Source organism: Pectinophora gossypiella, chromosome 4, assembly GCF_024362695.1.
Source record: "Pectinophora gossypiella chromosome 4, ilPecGoss1.1, whole genome shotgun sequence".
NCBI classification, from domain to species: Eukaryota; Metazoa; Arthropoda; class Insecta; order Lepidoptera; family Gelechiidae; genus Pectinophora; species Pectinophora gossypiella.
This window is the reverse complement of record NC_065407.1, coordinates 16,627,819-16,648,077: the sequence shown is the minus strand read 5'-3', so window position 1 is coordinate 16,648,077 and position 20,259 is coordinate 16,627,819. Positions and strand designations below refer to the sequence as shown.

At 46.6% G+C, this 20,259-nt stretch overlaps 1 protein-coding gene across 1 annotated transcript in view; it reads right to left on the bottom strand.

Moving 5' to 3' along the window:
• LOC126382378 (zinc transporter 1-like) overlaps positions 1 to 20,259 on the bottom strand; it is a 70,415-nt gene that overhangs the window by 19,692 nt on the left and 30,464 nt on the right. Inside the window, exon 5 of the mRNA XM_050032213.1 lies at positions 16,585 to 16,760. Coding sequence (XP_049888170.1) covers positions 16,585 to 16,760 — 176 coding nt within the window. The remainder of the gene's footprint in view (positions 1 to 16,584; positions 16,761 to 20,259) is intronic.

Here is a 20,259-nt window from a genome sequence, read left to right as displayed (position 1 = left end):
TTTAGTTGGAAACTTGAAACAGAATTCAATTTTATTTTAGGAGTCAAATGTTGCTTTTTAGTATGTATTCACTTATTTAACCGACATGGATACATAAAAGCTATTTGTTATCGTAGCTGACCATAACTAAAACTAAAAAGTATCAGAATCACAAACAATATACTGAGCTCCATGTACTCGTGCAAAACTAGTAACCTTACCTGGGTGTGATTGGGCACTATCTGCAGCAATATCAGCGCCGACTCCCGCAGTAGCGCCACACTGACCAGTATCAGGATCTCCAACACTATACTCAGCTCCATGTACCTGTACAAAACTAGTATTCACACCTGGATGTGCATGGGCACTATCTGCAGCAGCATCAGGTCCGACACCCGCAGTAGCGCCACACTGACCAGTATCAGGATCAAAAACACTATACTCACTTCCATGTACTAGTTCAACACTAGTATTCTAACCTGGACGTGCACGGGCACTGTCTGCAGCAGTATCAGCGCTGACACTCGCAGTAGCGCCACACTGACCAGTATCAGAATCAAAAACACTATACTCACTTCCATGTACTAGTTCAACACTAGTATTCTAACCTGGACGTGCACGGGCACTGTCTGCAGCAGTATCAGCGCTGACACTCGCAGTAGCGCCACACTGACCAGTATCAGAATCACCAACACCACGCTCGGTGCAATGTACTTGTACAACACTAGTATTCTAACCTGGACGTGCACGGGCACTGTCTGCAGCAGTATCAGCGCTGACACTCGCAGTAGCGCCACACTGACCAGTATCAGAATCACCAACATTATACTCACTTCCATGTACTTGTTGCACCAACACTACACTCACTTCCATGTACTTGTACAACACTAGTATTCTAACCTGGACGTGCACGGGCACTGTCTGCAGCAGTATCAGCGCTGACACTCGCAGTAGCGCCACACTGACCAGTATCAGAATCACCAACACTATACTCACTTCCATGTACTTGTTGCACCAACACTACACTCACTTCCATGTACTAGTTCAACACTAGTATTCTAACCTGGACGTGCACGGGCACTGTCTGCAGCAGTATCAGCGCTGACACTCGCAGTAGCGCCACACTGACCAGTATCAGAATCACCAACACTATACTCACTTCCATGTACTTGTTGCACCAACACTACACTCACTTCCATGTACTTGTACAACACTAGTATTCTAACCTGGACGTGCACGGGCACTGTCTGCAGCAGTATCAGCGCTGACACTCGCAGTAGCGCCACACTGACCAGTATCAGAATCACCAACACCACGCTCGGTGCAATGTACTTGTACAACACTAGTATTCTAACCTGGACGTGCACGGGCACTGTCTGCAGCAGTATCAGCGCTGACACTCGCAGTAGCGCCACACTGACCAGTATCAGAATCACCAACACTATACTCACTTCCATGTACTTGTTGCACCAACACTACACTCACTTCCATGTACTTGTACAACACTAGTATTCTAACCTGGACGTGCACGGGCACTGTCTGCAGCAGTATCAGCGCTGACACTCGCAGTAGCGCCACACTGACCAGTATCAGAATCACCAACACCACACTCGGTGCAATGTACTCGTACAACACTAGTATTCTAACCTGGACGTGCACGGGCACTGTCTGCAGCAGTATCAGCGCTGACACTCGCAGTAGCGCCACACTGACCAGTATCAGAATCACCAACACCACACTCGGTGCAATGTACTCGTACAACACTAGTATTCTAACCTGGACGTGCACGGGCACTGTCTGCAGCAGTATCAGCGCTGACACTCGCAGTAGCGCCACACTGACCAGTATCAGAATCACCAACACCACCCTCGGTGCAATGTACTTGTACAACACTAGTATTCTAACCTGGACGTGCACGGGCACTGTCTGCAGCAGTATCAGCGCTGACACTCGCAGTAGCGCCACACTGACCAGTATCAGAATCACCAACACTATACTCACTTCCATGTACTTGTTGCACCAACACTACACTCACTTCCATGTACTTGTTCAACACTAGTATTCTAACCTGGACGTGCACGGGCACTGTCTGCAGCAGTATCAGCGCTGACACTCGCAGTAGCGCCACACTGACCAGTATCAGAATCACCAACACCACGCTCGGTTCCATGTACTTGTACAACACTAGTATTCTAACCTTGACGTGCACGGGCACTGTCTGCAGCAGTATCAGCGCTGACACTCGCAGTAGCGCCACACTGACCAGTATCAGAATCACCAACACCACGCTCGGTGCAATGTACTTGTACAACACTAGTATTCTAACCTGGACGTGCACGGGCACTGTCTGCAGCAGTATCAGCGCTGACACTCGCAGTAGCGCCACACTGACCAGTATCAGAATCACCAACACCACACTCGGTGCAATGTACTCGTACAACACTAGTATTCTAACCTGGACGTGCACGGGCACTGTCTGCAGCAGTATCAGCGCTGACACTCGCAGTAGCGCCACACTGACCAGTATCAGAATCACCAACACTACACTCACTTCCATGTACTTGTTCAACACTAGTATTCTAACCTGGACGTGCACGGGCACTGTCTGAGGCAGTATCAGCGCTGACACTCGCAGTAGCACCACACTGACCAGTATCAGAATCACCAACACCACACTCGGTGCAATGTACTCGTACAACACTAGTATTCTAACCTGGACGTGCACGGGCACTGTCTGCAGCAGTATCAGCGCTGACACTCGCAGTAGCGCCACACTGACCAGTATCAGAATCACCAACACCACGCTCGGTGCAATGTACTAGTACAACACTAGTATTCTCACCTGGACGTGCACGGGCACTGTCTGCAGCAGTATCAGCGCTGACACTCGCAGTAGCGCCACACTGACCAGTATCAGAATCACCAACACTACACTCACTTCCATGTACTTGTTGCACCAACACTACACTCACTTCCATGTACTTGTACAACACTAGTATTCTAACCTGGACGTGCACGGGCACTGTCTGCAGCAGTATCAGCGCTGACACTCGCAGTAGCGCCACACTGACCAGTATCAGAATCACCAACACTATACTCACTTCCATGTACTTGTTGCACCAACACTACACTCACTTCCATGTACTTGTACAACACTAGTATTCTAACCTGGACGTGCACGGGCACTGTCTGCAGCAGTATCAGCGCTGACACTCGCAGTAGCGCCACACTGACCAGTATCAGAATCAGCAACACTACACTCGGTTCCATGTACTTGGACAACACTAGTATTCTAACCTGGACGTGCACGGGCACTGTCTGCAGCAGTATCAGCGCTGACACTCGCAGTAGCGCCACACTGACCAGTATCAGAATCACCAACACCACACTCGGTGCAATGTACTCGTACAACACTAGTATTCTAACCTGGACGTGCACGGGCACTGTCTGCAGCAGTATCAGCGCTGACACTCGAAGTAGCGCCACACTGACCAGTATCAGTATCACCAACACCACGCTCGGTGCAATGTACTTGTACAACACTAGTATTCTAACCTGGACGTGCACGGGCACTGTCTGCAGCAGTATCAGCGCTGACACTCGCAGTAGCGCCACACTGACCAGTATCAGAATCACCAACACCACGCTCGGTTTCATGTACTTGTACAACACTAGTATTCTAACCTGGACGTGCACGGGCACTGTCTGCAGCAGTATCAGCGCTGACACTCGCAGTAGCGCCACACTGACCAGTATCAGAATCACCAACACCACGCTCGGTTCCATGTACTTGTACAACACTAGTATTCTAACCTGGACGTGCACGGGCACTGTCTGCAGCAGTATCAGCGCTGACACTCGCAGTAGCGCCACACTGACCAGTATCAGAATCACCAACACTATACTCACTTCCATGTACTTGTTGCACCAACACCACACTCGGTGCAATGTACTCGTACAACACTAGTATTCTAACCTGGACGTGCACGGGCACTGTCTGCAGCAGTATCAGCGCTGACACTCGCAGTAGCGCCACACTGACCAGTATCAGAATCACCAACACTACACTCACTTCCATGTACTTGTTCAACACTAGTATTCTAACCTGGACGTGCACGGGCACTGTCTGAGGCAGTATCAGCGCTGACACTCGCAGTAGCACCACACTGACCAGTATCAGAATCACCAACACCACACTCGGTGCAATGTACTCGTACAACACTAGTATTCTAACCTGGACGTGCACGGGCACTGTCTGCAGCAGTATCAGCGCTGACACTCGCAGTAGCGCCACACTGACCAGTATCAGAATCACCAACACCACGCTCGGTGCAATGTACTAGTACAACACTAGTATTCTCACCTGGACGTGCACGGGCACTGTCTGCAGCAGTATCAGCGCTGACACTCGCAGTAGCGCCACACTGACCAGTATCAGAATCACCAACACTACACTCACTTCCATGTACTTGTTGCACCAACACTACACTCACTTCCATGTACTTGTACAACACTAGTATTCTAACCTGGACGTGCACGGGCACTGTCTGCAGCAGTATCAGCGCTGACACTCGCAGTAGCGCCACACTGACCAGTATCAGAATCACCAACACTATACTCACTTCCATGTACTTGTTGCACCAACACTACACTCACTTCCATGTACTTGTACAACACTAGTATTCTAACCTGGACGTGCACGGGCACTGTCTGCAGCAGTATCAGCGCTGACACTCGCAGTAGCGCCACACTGACCAGTATCAGAATCAGCAACACTACACTCGGTTCCATGTACTTGGACAACACTAGTATTCTAACCTGGACGTGCACGGGCACTGTCTGCAGCAGTATCAGCGCTGACACTCGCAGTAGCGCCACACTGACCAGTATCAGAATCACCAACACCACACTCGGTGCAATGTACTCGTACAACACTAGTATTCTAACCTGGACGTGCACGGGCACTGTCTGCAGCAGTATCAGCGCTGACACTCGCAGTAGCGCCACACTGACCAGTATCAGTATCACCAACACCACGCTCGGTGCAATGTACTTGTACAACACTAGTATTCTAACCTGGACGTGCACGGGCACTGTCTGCAGCAGTATCAGCGCTGACACTCGCAGTAGCGCCACACTGACCAGTATCAGAATCACCAACACCACGCTCGGTTCCATGTACTTGTACAACACTAGTATTCTAACCTGGACGTGCACGGGCACTGTCTGCAGCAGTATCAGCGCTGACACTCGCAGTAGCGCCACACTGACCAGTATCAGAATCACCAACACTATACTCACTTCCATGTACTTGTTGCACCAACACTACACTCACTTCCATGTACTTGTTCAACACTAGTATTCTAACCTGGACGTGCACGGGCACTGTCTGCAGCAGTATCAGCGCTGACACTCGCAGTAGCGCCACACTGACCAGTATCAGAATCACCAACACCACGCTCGGTTCCATGTACTTGTACAACACTAGTATTCTAACCTTGACGTGCACGGGCACTGTCTGCAGCAGTATCAGCGCTGACACTCGCAGTAGCGCCACACTGACCAGTATCAGAATCACCAACACTACACTCACTTCCATGTACTTGTTCAACACTAGTATTCTAACCTGGACGTGCACGGGCACTGTCTGAGGCAGTATCAGCGCTGACACTCGCAGTAGCACCACACTGACCAGTATCAGAATCACCAACACCACACTCGGTGCAATGTACTCGTACAACACTAGTATTCTAACCTGGACGTGCACGGGCACTGTCTGCAGCAGTATCATCGCTGACACTCGCAGTAACGCCACACTGACCAGTATCAGAATCACCAACACCACGCTCGGTACAATGTACTCGTACAACACTAGTATTCTAACCTGGACGTGCACGGGCACTGTCTGCAGCAGTATCAGCGCTGACACTCCCAGTAGCGCCATACTGACCAGTATCAGAATCACCAACACCACACTCGGTGCAATGTACTCGTACAACACTAGTATTCTAACCTGGACGTGCACGGGCACTGTCTGCAGCAGTATCAGCGCTGACACTCGCAGTAGCGCCACACTGACCAGTATCAGAATCACCAACACTATACTCACTTCCATGTACTTGTTCAACACTAGTATTCTAACCTGGACGTGCACGGGCACTGTCTGCAGCAGTATCAGCGCTGACACTCGCAGTAGCGCCACACTGACCAGTATCAGAATCACTAACACCACACTCGGTGCAATGTACTCGTACAACACTAGTATTCTAACCTGGACGTGCACGGGCACTGTCTGCAGCAGTATCAGCGCTGACACTCGCAGTAGCGCCACACTGACCAGTATCAGAATCACCAACACTACACTCACTTCCATGTACTTGTTCAACACTAGTATTCTAACCTGGACGTGCACGGGCACTGTCTGCAGCAGTATCAGCGCTGACACTCGCAGTAGCGCCACACTGACCAGTATCAGAATCACCAACACCACACTCGGTGCAATGTACTCGTACAACACTAGTATTCTAACCTGGACGTGCACGGGCACTGTCTGCAGCAGTATCAGCGCTGACACTCGCAGTAGCGCCACACTGACGAGTATCAGAATCACCAACACCACACTCGGTGCAATGTACTCGTACAACACTAGTATTCTAACCTGGACGTGCACGGGCACTGTCTGCAGCAGTATCAGCGCTGACACTCGCAGTAGCGCCACACTGACCAGTATCAGAATCACCAACACTATACTCACTTCCATGTACTTGTTGCACCAACACTACACTCACTTCCATGTACTTGTACAACACTAGTATTTTAACCTGGACGTGCACGGGCACTGTCTGCAGCAGTATCAGCGCTGACACTCGCAGTAGCGCCACACTGACCAGTATCAGAATCAGCAACACTACACTCGGTTCCATGTACTTGTACAACACTAGTATTCTAACCTGGACGTGCACGGGCACTGTCTGCAGCAGTATCAGCGCTGACACTCGCAGTAGCGCCACACTGACCAGTATCAGAATCACCAACACCACACTCGGTGCAATGTACTCGTACAACACTAGTATTCTAACCTGGACGTGCACGGGCACTGTCTGCAGCAGTATCAGCGCTGACACTCGCAGTAGCGCCACACTGACCAGTATCAGTATCACCAACACCACCCTCGGTGCAATGTACTTGTACAACACTAGTATTCTAACCTGGACGTGCACGGGCACTGTCTGCAGCAGTATCAGCGCTGACACTCGAAGTAGCGCCACACTGACCAGAATCAGAATCACCAACACTATACTCACTTCCATGTACTTGTTGCACCAACACTACACTCACTTCCATGTACTTGTTCCACACTAGTATTCTAACCTGGACGTGCACGGGCACTGTCTGCAGCAGTATCAGCGCTGACACTCGCAGTAGCGCCACACTGACTAGTATCAGAATCACCAACACCACACTCGGTGCAATGTACTCGTACAACACTAGTATTCTAACCTGGACGTGCACGGGCACTGTCTGCAGCAGTATCAGCGCTGACACTCGCAGTAGCGCCACACTGACCAGTATCAGAATCACCAACACCACACTCGGTGCAATGTACTCGTACAACACTAGTATTCTAACCTGGACGTGCACGGGCACTGTCTGCAGCAGTATCAGCGCTGACACTCGCAGTAGCGCCACACTGACCAGTATCAGAATCACCAACACCACACTCGGTGCAATGTACTCGTACAACACTAGTATTCTAACCTGGACGTGCACGGGCACTGTCTGCAGCAGTATCAGCGCTGACACTCGCAGTAGCGCCACACTGACCAGTATCAGAATCAACAACACCACGCTCGGTGCAATGTACTTGTACAACACTAGTATTCTAACCTGGACGTGCACGGGCACTGTCTGCAGCAGTATCAGCGCTGACACTCGCAGTAGCGCCACACTGACCAGTATCAGAATCACCAACACTATACTCACTTCCATGTACTTGTTGCAACAACACTACACTCACTTCCATGTACTTGTTCAACACTAGTATTCTAACCTGGACGTGCACGGGCACTGTCTGCAGCAGTATCAGCGCTGACACTCGCAGTAGCGCCACACTGACCAGTATCAGAATCACCAACACCACGCTCGGTTCCATGTACTTGTACAACACTAGTATTCTAACCTGGACGTGCACGGGCACTGTCTGCAGCAGTATCAGCGCTGACACTCGCAGTAGCGCCACACTGACCAGTATCAGAATCACCAACACCACACTCGGTGCAATGTACTCGTACAACACTAGTATTCTAACCTGGACGTGCACGGGCACTGTCTGCAGCAGTATCAGCGCTGACACTCGCAGTAGCGCCACACTGACCAGTATCAGAATCACCAACACCACGCTCGGTGCAATGTACTTGTACAACACTAGTATTCTAACCTGGACGTGCACGGGCACTGTCTGCAGCAGTATCAGCGCTGACACTCGCAGTAGCGCCACACTGACCAGTATCAGAATCACCAACACTATACTCACTTCCATGTACTTGTTGCACCAACACTACACTCACTTCCATGTACTTGTTCAACACTAGTATTCTAACCTGGACGTGCACGGGCACTGTCTGCAGCAGTATCAGCGCTGACACTCGCAGTAGCGCCACACTGACCAGTATCAGAATCACCAACACCACACTCGGTGCAATGTACTCGTACAACACTAGTATTCTAACCTGGACGTGCACGGGCACTGTCTGCAGCAGTATCAGCGCTGACACTCGCAGTAGCGCCACACTGACCAGTATCAGAATCACCAACACCACACTCGGTGCAATGTACTCGTACAACACTAGTATTCTAACCTGGACGTGCACGGGCACTGTCTGCAGCAGTATCAGCGCTGACACTCGCAGTAGCGCCACACTGACCAATATCAGAATCACCAACACCACACTCGGTGCAATGTACTCGTACAACACTAGTATTCTAACCTGGACGTGCACGGGCACTGTCTGCAGCAGTATCAGCGCTGACACTCGCAGTAGCGCCACACTGACCAGTATCAGAATCACCAACACCACGCTCGGTGCAATGTACTTGTACAACACTAGTATTCTAACCTGGACGTGCACGGGCACTGTCTGCAGCAGTATCACTGCTGACACTCGCAGTAGCGCCACACTGACCAGTATCAGAATCACCAACACTATACTCACTTCCATGTACTTGTTGCACCAACACTACACTCACTTCCATGTACTTGTTCAACACTAGTATCCAACACTACACTCACTTCCATGTACTTGTTCAACACTAGTATTCTAACCTGGACGTGCACGGGCACTGTCTGCAGCAGTATCAGCGCTGACACTCGCAGTAGCGCCACACTGACCAGTATCAGAATCACCAACACCACACTCGGTGCAATGTACTTGTACAACACTAGTATTCTAACCTGGACGTGCACGGGCATTGTCTGCAGCAGTATCAGCGCTGACACTCGAAGTAGCGCCACACTGACCAGTATCAGAATCACCAACACTATACTCACTTCCATGTACTTGTTGCACCAACACTACACTCACTTCCATGTACTTGTTCCACACTAGTATTCTAACCTGGACGTGCACGGGCACTGTCTGCAGCAGTATCAGCGCTGACACCCGCAGTAGCGCCACACTGACTAGTATCAGAATCACCAACACCACACTCGGTGCAATGTACTCGTACAACACTAGTATTCTAACCTGGACGTGCACGGGCACTGTCTGCAGCAGTATCAGCGCTGACACTCGCAGTAGCGCCACACTGACCAGTATCAGAATCACCAACACCACACTCGGTGCAATGTACTCGTACAACACTAGTATTCTAACCTGGACGTGCACGGGCACTGTCTGCAGCAGTATCAGCGCTGACACTCGCAGTAGCGCCACACTGACCAGTATCAGAATCACCAACACCACACTCGGTGCAATGTACTCGTACAACACTAGTATTCTAACCTGGACGTGCACGGGCACTGTCTGCAGCAGTATCAGCGCTGACACTCGCAGTAGCGCCACACTGACCAGTATCAGAATCACCAACACCACGCTCGGTGCAATGTACTTGTACAACACTAGTATTCTAACCTGGACGTGCACGGGCACTGTCTGCAGCAGTATCAGCGCTGACACTCGCAGTAGCGCCACACTGACCAGTATCAGAATCACCAACACTATACTCACTTCCATGTACTTGTTGCAACAACACTACACTCACTTCCATGTACTTGTTCAACACTAGTATTCTAACCTGGACGTGCACGGGCACTGTCTGCAGCAGTATCAGCGCTGACACTCGCAGTAGCGCCACACTGACCAGTATCAGAATCACCAACACCACGCTCGGTTCCATGTACTTGTACAACACTAGTATTCTAACCTGGACGTGCACGGGCACTGTCTGCAGCAGTATCAGCGCTGACACTCGCAGTAGCGCCACACTGACCAGTATCAGAATCACCAACACCACACTCGGTGCAATGTACTCGTACAACACTAGTATTCTAACCTGGACGTGCACGGGCACTGTCTGCAGCAGTATCAGCGCTGACACTCGCAGTAGCGCCACACTGACCAGTATCAGAATCACCAACACCACGCTCGGTGCAATGTACTTGTACAACACTAGTATTCTAACCTGGACGTGCACGGGCACTGTCTGCAGCAGTATCAGCGCTGACACTCGCAGTAGCGCCACACTGACCAGTATCAGAATCACCAACACTATACTCACTTCCATGTACTTGTTGCACCAACACTACACTCACTTCCATGTACTTGTTCAACACTAGTATTCTAACCTGGACGTGCACGGGCACTGTCTGCAGCAGTATCAGCGCTGACACTCGCAGTAGCGCCACACTGACCAGTATCAGAATCACCAACACCACACTCGGTGCAATGTACTCGTACAACACTAGTATTCTAACCTGGACGTGCACGGGCACTGTCTGCAGCAGTATCAGCGCTGACACTCGCAGTAGCGCCACACTGACCAGTATCAGAATCACCAACACTATACTCACTTCCATGTACTTGTTCAACACTAGTATTCTAACCTGGACGTGCACGGCAGCAGTATCAGCGCTGACACTCGCAGTAGCGCCACACTGACCAGTATCAGAATCACCAACACCACACTCGGTGCAATGTACTCGTACAACACTAGTATTCTAACCTGGACGTGCACGGGCACTGTCTGCAGCAGTATCAGCGCTGACACTCGCAGTAGCGCCACACTGACCAGTATCAGAATCACCAACACCACGCTCGGTGCAATGTACTTGTACAACACTAGTATTCTAACCTGGACGTGCACGGGCACTGTCTGCAGCAGTATCAGCGCTGACACTCGCAGTAGCGCCACACTGACCAGTATCAGAATCACCAACACTATACTCACTTCCATGTACTTGTTGCACCAACACTACACTCACTTCCATGTACTTGTTCAACACTAGTATCCAACACTACACTCACTTCCATGTACTTGTTCAACACTAGTATTCTAACCTGGACGTGCACGGGCACTGTCTGTAGCAGTATCAGCGCTGACACTCGCAGTAGCGCCACACTGACCAGTATCAGAATCACCAACACCACACTCGGTGCAATGTACTCGTACAACACTAGTATTCTAACCTGGACGTGCACGGGCACTGTCTGCAGCAGTATCAGCGCTGACACTCGCAGTAGCGCCACACTGACCAGTATCAGAATCACCAACACTACACTCACTTCCATGTACTTTTTCAACACTAGTATTCTAACCTGGACGTGCACGGGCACTGTCTGAGGCAGTATCAGCGCTGACACTCGCAGTAGCACCACACTGACCAGTATCAGAATCACCAACACCACACTCGGTGCAATGTACTCGTACAACACTAGTATTCTAACCTGGACGTGCACGGGCACTGTCTGCAGCAGTATCAGCGCTGACACTCGCAGTAGCGCCACACTGACCAGTATCAGAATCACCAACACTATACTCACTTCCATGTACTTGTTGCACCAACACTACACTCACTTCCATGTACTTGTTCAACACTAGTATTCTAACCTGGACGTGCACGGGCACTGTCTGCAGCAGTATCAGCGCTGACACTCGCAGTAGCGCCACACTGACCAGTATCAGAATCACCAACACCACACTCGGTGCAATGTACTTGTACAACACTAGTATTCTAACCTGGACGTGCACGGGCACTGTCTGCAGCAGTATCAGCGCTGACACTCGAAGTAGCGCCACACTGACCAGTATCAGAATCACCAACACTATACTCACTTCCATGTACTTGTTGCACCAACACTACACTCACTTCCATGTACTTGTTCCACACTAGTATTCTAACCTGGACGTGCACGGGCACTGTCTGCAGCAGTATCAGCGCTGACACCCGCAGTAGCGCCACACTCACTAGTATCAGAATCACCAACACCACACTCGGTGCAATGTACTCGTACAACACTAGTATTCTAACCTGGACGTGCACGGGCACTGTCTGCAGCAGTATCAGCGCTGACACTCGCAGTAGCGCCACACTGACCAGTATCAGAATCACCAACACCACACTCAGAAATCAGAAATCAGAAATCAGAATCATTTATTCAACGTAATTATCATGGATAAACTTGTTGAAGGTCAATGTAACATTTTTGAATTTACGTCATTTCGCAAGGTGTTATGGCTGAGGAGAAGAAATGACAAGAAACTGCAACAGCAACACATCTTTTAAAAACCAATGAGGATATACATTACAAGTTATTTAATAACTAGAGGAACACATTCAATACCAGACATTTTTATCATTTAGGTAGTCATTAATCTTATAATAAGCTTTTTTACATAAAGTAAGCTTCACGTGAGCTTTAAATTTATTTTCTGACAAATTTAAAATATTATCTGGTATTTTATTGTAAAAACGTATACATAACCCCAAAAAAGATGAGTTTAATTTACTTAATCTAGAATTTTGAATAGCAATTTTATGTTTATTTCTTGTATTGTAAGTATGCTTTTCACAGTTTCTCGGAAGGAGAGATAAGTTTTTACGTACATACATAATGTTTTCATATATATATTGACTTGCGACCGTCAGTATATTTATTTCTTTAAACAGCTCCCTCAAAGAGTCCCGACAACGCAGCTTATAAATAGCGCGAACTGCTCTTTTTTGAATGATGAAAATAGTTTCTACATCAGCGGCTCGACCCCACAGCAAAATACCGTAAGACATTATGCTGTGGAAGTAGCTGAAGTAGACAAGTCTAGCAGTGGGTACATCTGTGAGTTGTCGGATCCTTCTGACGGCATATGCTGCTGAACTTAGCTTGCCCGCTAGTGATACAATATGTGGGCCCCATTGAAGTTTTGAATCTACAGTAATTCCTAAGAAAACTGTGTGTTCAACAAAATCTAGTTTCTCGTCGTTAATTTTAATGTTATTATTTACTTTCTTTACGTTGGGTAGAACAAATTTAATACACTTCGTTTTCTTAGCATTTAGAACTAGGTTATTTACTGTAAACCAACTTAGAACCTGCGACACAGCACTCGGTGCAATGTACTCGTACAACACTAGTATTCTAACCTGGACGTGCACGGGCACTGTCTGCAGCAGTATCAGCGCTGACACTCGCAGTAGCGCCACACTGACCAGTATCAGAATCACCAACACCACACTCGGTGCAATGTACTCGTACAACACTAGTATTCTAACCTGGACGTGCACGGGCACTGTCTGCAGCAGTATCAGCGCTGACACTCGCAGTAGCGCCACACTGACCAGTATCAGAATCACCAACACCACGCTCGGTGCAATGTACTTGTACAACACTAGTATTCTAACCTGGACGTGCACGGGCACTGTCTGCAGCAGTATCAGCGCTGACACTCGCAGTAGCGCCACACTGACCAGTATCAGAATCACCAACACTATACTCACTTCCATGTACTTGTTGCAACAACACTACACTCACTTCCATGTACTTGTTCAACACTAGTATTCTAACCTGGACGTGCACGGGCACTGTCTGCAGCAGTATCAGCGCTGACACTCGCAGTAGCGCCACACTGACCAGTATCAGAATCACCAACACCACACTCGGTGCAATGTACTCGTACAACACTAGTATTCTAACCTGGACGTGCACGGGCACTGTCTGCAGCAGTATCAGCGCTGACACTCGCAGTAGCGCCACACTGACCAGTATCAGAATCACCAACACTACACTCACTTCCATGTACTTGTTCAACACTAGTATTCTAACCTGGACGTGCACGGGCACTGTCTGAGGCAGTATCAGCGCTGACACTCGCAGTAGCACCACACTGACCAGTATCAGAATCACCAACACCACACTCGGTGCAATGTACTCGTACAACACTAGTATTCTAACCTGGACGTGCACGGGCACTGTCTGCAGCAGTATCAGCGCTGACACTCGCAGTAGCGCCACACTGACCAGTATCAGAATCACCAACACCACGCTCGGTGCAATGTACTAGTACAACACTAGTATTCTCACCTGGACGTGCACGTGCACTGTCTGCAGCAGTATCAGCGCTGACACTCGCAGTAGCGCCACACTGACCAGTATCAGAATCACCAACACTACACTCACTTCCATGTACTTGTTCAACACTAGTATTCTAACCTGGACGTGCACGGGCACTGTCTGCAGCAGTATCAGCGCTGACACTCGCAGTAGCGCCACACTGACCAGTATCAGAATCACCAACACCACGCTCGGTTCCATGTACTTGTACAACACTAGTATTCTAACCTGGACGTGCACGGGCACTGTCTGCAGCAGTATCAGCGCTGACACTCGCAGTAGCGCCACACTGACCAGTATCAGAATCACCAACACCACGCTCGGTGCAATGTACTAGTACAACACTAGTATTCTCACCTGGACGTGCACGGGCACTGTCTGCAGCAGTATCAGCGCTGACACTCGCAGTAGCGCCACACTGACCAGTATCAGAATCACCAACACTACACTCACTTCCATGTACTTGTTCAACACTAGTATTCTAACCTGGACGTGCACGGGCACTGTCTGCAGCAGTATCAGCGCTGACACTCGCAGTAGCGCCACACTGACCAGTATCAGAATCACCAACACCACACTCGGTGCAATGTACTTGTACAACACTAGTATTCTAACCTGGACGTGCACGGGCACTGTGTGCAGCAGTATCAGCGCTGACACTCGCAGTAGCGCCACACTGACCAGTATCAGAATCACCAACACTACACTCGATTCCACGTACTTGTACAACACTAGTATTCTAACCTGTATGTGCGTGGGCACTGTTTGCAGCAGTATCAGCGCTGACACTTGCAGTAGCGCCACACTGACCAGTATCAGAATCACCAACACTACACTCGATTCCACGTACTTGTACAACACTAGTATTCTACCTGGACGTGCACGGGCACTGTCTGCAGCAGTATCAGCGCTGACACTCGCAGTAGCGCCATACTGACCAGTATCAGGATCACCAACACTGTACTCAGCTCCATGTATTTGTACAACACTAGTATTCACATATGGATGTGCGTGGGCACTATGTGCAGCAGTATTAGCGCCGACTCCCGCAGTAGCGCCCCTTCAATCTCAGTAGATCCATTCTCCAGATCCATCATAGATCTAGTGTGAATTTTTTTCTCAGTAGATCCCATTTTTAACAGGGAGGATCTACTGACAAGTCTTTTTCTCGCTAGATCCGTTACAAAATTCAGATTTTCAAAGATTTTCATGTATAGGGCTACTGAGAAATTTATTTCTCACTAGATCCAGTCAGGGATCTTTAGGGAAGTTTCTGTTGCAGTAGATCAAATGTTTTGATATTACCAATGACAATATCAATACAAATATTATTATTATTAACAAACACGAAGTGCAGTTTTTACAGATACTGCACATTATACATCAAGAATCATCACTGACTTCACTCAATTGTGACCGTTGGGAAAGATATAAGAAAAGGTCATCACCTAAACGCCGCAAAATAAGCGTCCAAAATGACGATTGCATTTTATTCGCACAAATGCAGCTCTTAAATGGCGAAATTGGCATTGGCCACTTTCTGGAAAAATTACGCAAATAATAAAATCTCATTTTTTAAATTGATTTGGTTTTCATTTAATTCAATTCACGTTCTATCTAGTGACACTGAACAGAATCAATAGATCCAATCAATTTAAACATATTTTTGTAATAGATCTATTTCCAATAAAAATTCTCATTAGATCAAGTTTAACATAAAATAGATCTACTAAGAAAAAAAATTCACACTAGATCTATGATGGATCTGGAGAATGGATCTGCTGAGATTGAAGGGTAGCGCCACACTGACCAGTATCAGGATCACCAACACTATACTCAGCTACATGTACCTGTACAACACTAGTATTCTTACCTGGATGTGCGTGGGCACTGTTTGCAGCAGTATCAGCGCTGACACCCTTAGTAGCGCCACACTGACCAGTATCAGGATCACCAACACTATATTGAACTCGATTTACTTGTAAAACACTAGTATTCTCACCTGGATGTGCGTGGGCACTGTCTGCAGCAGTATCAGCGCCGACTCCCGCAGTAGCGGCCACACCGACGCCAGTATGAGGATCACCAACACTATACTGAGCGCAGGGTCGATGTAGTACTTGTACTTCCACTCCGTCAGCCATACCACTAGCGCTGACCCCACTACTATTAATGAACCTGGAACAAAGATTAACTGTTGTAGAGACCAATGTTGTTTGGTTAAGTCAAATCAATATTAATTTATAAAGACGAATGAAAAGATGACCAGTGAATGTGAAGATGAATTATAGCCATTTCAATATTGAGCTAGCCGTATGCACAGGGAGACATATTTCATGAGCTGATCTCCAATATCCAACAATGGTGACACAAGAGATTTTGAAAAGTGACTCAAATAACATTTACACATTTCACAGTATGAAACAAATAATATTTTAACACCCTTCGAAAAAGATTTTAGTAGAGTCTACAAAACTTTGACATATTTTTGATCAAACGTTTTTGGTTTTCATTACACTTTCTTGTAAAGGTATGTGTTTTATGTTTGCATCAATACTAAAAATGAACCACTAATCATATACAATTGTATAAGCGGTTTAAGTGGAAACCTAACATGTGTCCATGTAAAGAACAATCATGAACCGTTTTTGAATCTACCGTATCTAACTCTAATAATACTTCTGTTGAACAATACTTGCTATCATTCTACTGTCGTGTACCGTTTCTTGGTCAAATACCTCGCTTGCTATGTATGCTTCACACGTAACTATTAACATTCTTCACACGTCGTCTTGTCCTATTCGTGTAATTACTTCTTTGTTTAAAAGGCGTGTCTTTTGCTCGTGCAATTTGATCGTGCGAAAATTAATCAGTTTTGATACTTTTGATTTGATGGAAATATCGATGAAGTCTGTATTCACTTATGCTTGTTATACACACAGACTTCCAACTCAGCCAAGAGGGTCACTACTGCTGGAGTTTGATTGAGGTTAACATTTTGTTTGATGTCGCTGTCCTGGCTTGAGAGAGAGAGAGAGAGAGAGTTACCGTTCTATTTTTTATTATAATGCAGAGTATTAAAAAAGTGTATATCTGACTCGCGCTTGACTTGTTTTATTTCTCTTCGCGGACAAGGGATAACAATGATGGAATATCGACCTCTGCTGTTACGAGTATTCTGAGATTCTGAAGTACTCGCAACAGGAAAAATATGGCGACAATCACGTTAGTCGCTTTATAAAGTTAAATTGAAGACGTTACTCACGCTAGTAATTCCTACCGGAGTTGGCAGAACCACTTGTTACTAGAAGACAACTTGGTATGTAAGTCCTAAGATAGACAGCGTGGAGTAACTGATATACTATTAGTGCAGTAAATAGCATTATTTTTCTTAATTATTGATGTCATTTCGTGTTTAGAAGTGTTCAAGAGTGTAAAAAAAAATGAATTACAAAATACAACATAAAAAAAATAGGTTAAATATACTATGTAAAACAGGGGGTTCTCGCTAAACTAGAAAAGTTGCGCAAATCGAGTGCCGTCGACCAGTATTTTGTGCTTATGCGCATCAGGAAAACCATGATGGCGCTAGAGTGAGTCACGTTGATCGCTCGCATTATAAATTTAAATCAAAACTGCGGATACGTCATTAATCTAATGGAAATTCTTCTGATTTAGTTTTATTCTGACTGTTATCGTATTTAGGTTATTATTGCCAATAAAAACGTCTGTGATCAGGTTCTTACGCATGCGTAAATACATCCTAACCAGTGACGTGCCGTTACCGAGAATGTTCTTAAAGTGAGAAAGTTCCTGTAGTAAAACTCTTTAATGTAGCTAATGTAAGGACATTGGTGCCGATTTCTGTAGACACCATCTAATTTTATTTTTGGTTACACCTGTCATTTTCTTATCGGTCGAAAAGGAAATGTTTGGTGAGGTTTCCGTTATCTTAAAACATACATACATAAACTCACGCCTATTTCTCACCGGGGTAAACACAGACTATAGAATTCAATTTGCTTCGATCCTGACACACTTCTCTTGCTTCCTCCACATTCAACAATCGCAGAGTAGATCGTACTAAACCTTTTCTAAGGATATCTTTAATTTGGTCAATGTAAGTCCTTCTAGGTCTTCCTCTGCCAGCCCTACCATCAACTTTCGCTTTATATACCGCTTTCGCAAATATATTATCCTTCATCCGCTCAAAAAAAAACCCAAACTATAAAACCTAAACAAACTTTAAGAAACTTTTTAATATAGATTTTATATGGAAATTTGTAATGACATAATCTTCGTATATGTATACATAATATATCTAAGTCCATAGCAATGCGCCGGTCAAGTTCTTGCAAAACCATCCGTACACAAACCGTTTCGAGACATTTTGAACTGTTGTCTGCTCGCTTCCATATTTGCCCTACGAACGAACTGAACCCTTCACTAATGGATCTGTTCATTCTACCTGTAAAAACTAAATAACTTTTTTCCAGATCACGTACCGTATCGACTGATTGGCTGAGTCATTATAAATAAGGTGAAACGGAAACGCGTATTCAATTCGGCGAATATTTAACGAAAACGTACATTTGTTTATTATTCAATAAAATATTTAGACTGACAATTTGGATTCTCTTAAAGTGCATAAATGTTTTTGTCATAATTTTAATTATCATAATCCTTTTAGCACAACGTTTTTTAGCATAATAGTACTTTCCCATAATAACATCTAGAAATACTGGTTTGTTAGGTGTAACTTATTTTTGGACTAATATTTGTTGGTATAAATTTGATTCGCATATAAATAGGTATCCATAACAGTAGGTTAGGGTGCGGCGGAAGTGGCCCTTGGGCCACCTCTACGCCGCCAGCATGTTTATCTTAAACAAGAAAAGTATACTGAATGATGACAAACAGAATGAAATAGTGTCAAAAAATATAAAAAGTCACAATCATGAACCAAATGCAGGCAGGGAAAAAGTAAGTTTCGAAAATGTTCAAAGTTGTGCCAAAACTTTTCTTATTCGGACTATAGTTTTTATGCTTACAATAATTATATGCTTATATATCATTATTGTCATTAATTATTATGCTTAAAAAGTTATGACAAATTAATACTATGCGTAACTAAATAGAACAAGTAACAGTATGCCATGGTAAATTATTACATAAAATTTTATGAGTAAAAATAGAGAACCCTGACAATTTCATACCACATTTAGAAGTTGAAACCTAGTATACATTATATAAACTCACGCCTTTTTCCCACCGGGGTAAGAAGCCCAAATCCAGTGTTAGGTGGATTTGGCCTTGTGAGATGGCGCCGAGTCCGGTTGAAAAATCCAGTCCTTGTTAGCGAAGAGAGTGTTATTCAGCGGCTTCACAACGCGTTCCAATATGTCGCTCTGATAGTTATTTGCTTTCTGTTTCACGCCTTGTTCACAAAAATATAGTGACGCCTTCATAAGAAACACCCCACCAAACCATGACACTTGCCAGGTGATGAGTGCGCTGGACATCACGCACGGAAGGCGGGACATCCTTTGAGCTTTTAGCATATACTTTGTCGTTCTGGCGGTTAAACTTTTCTCTAACCGTGAATATCTTTTTCATCAGTGAACAAGATCTTTTTGGGGTCGTGTCTCTTCAGGAGCTTGCGGCATCGATCAAGTCG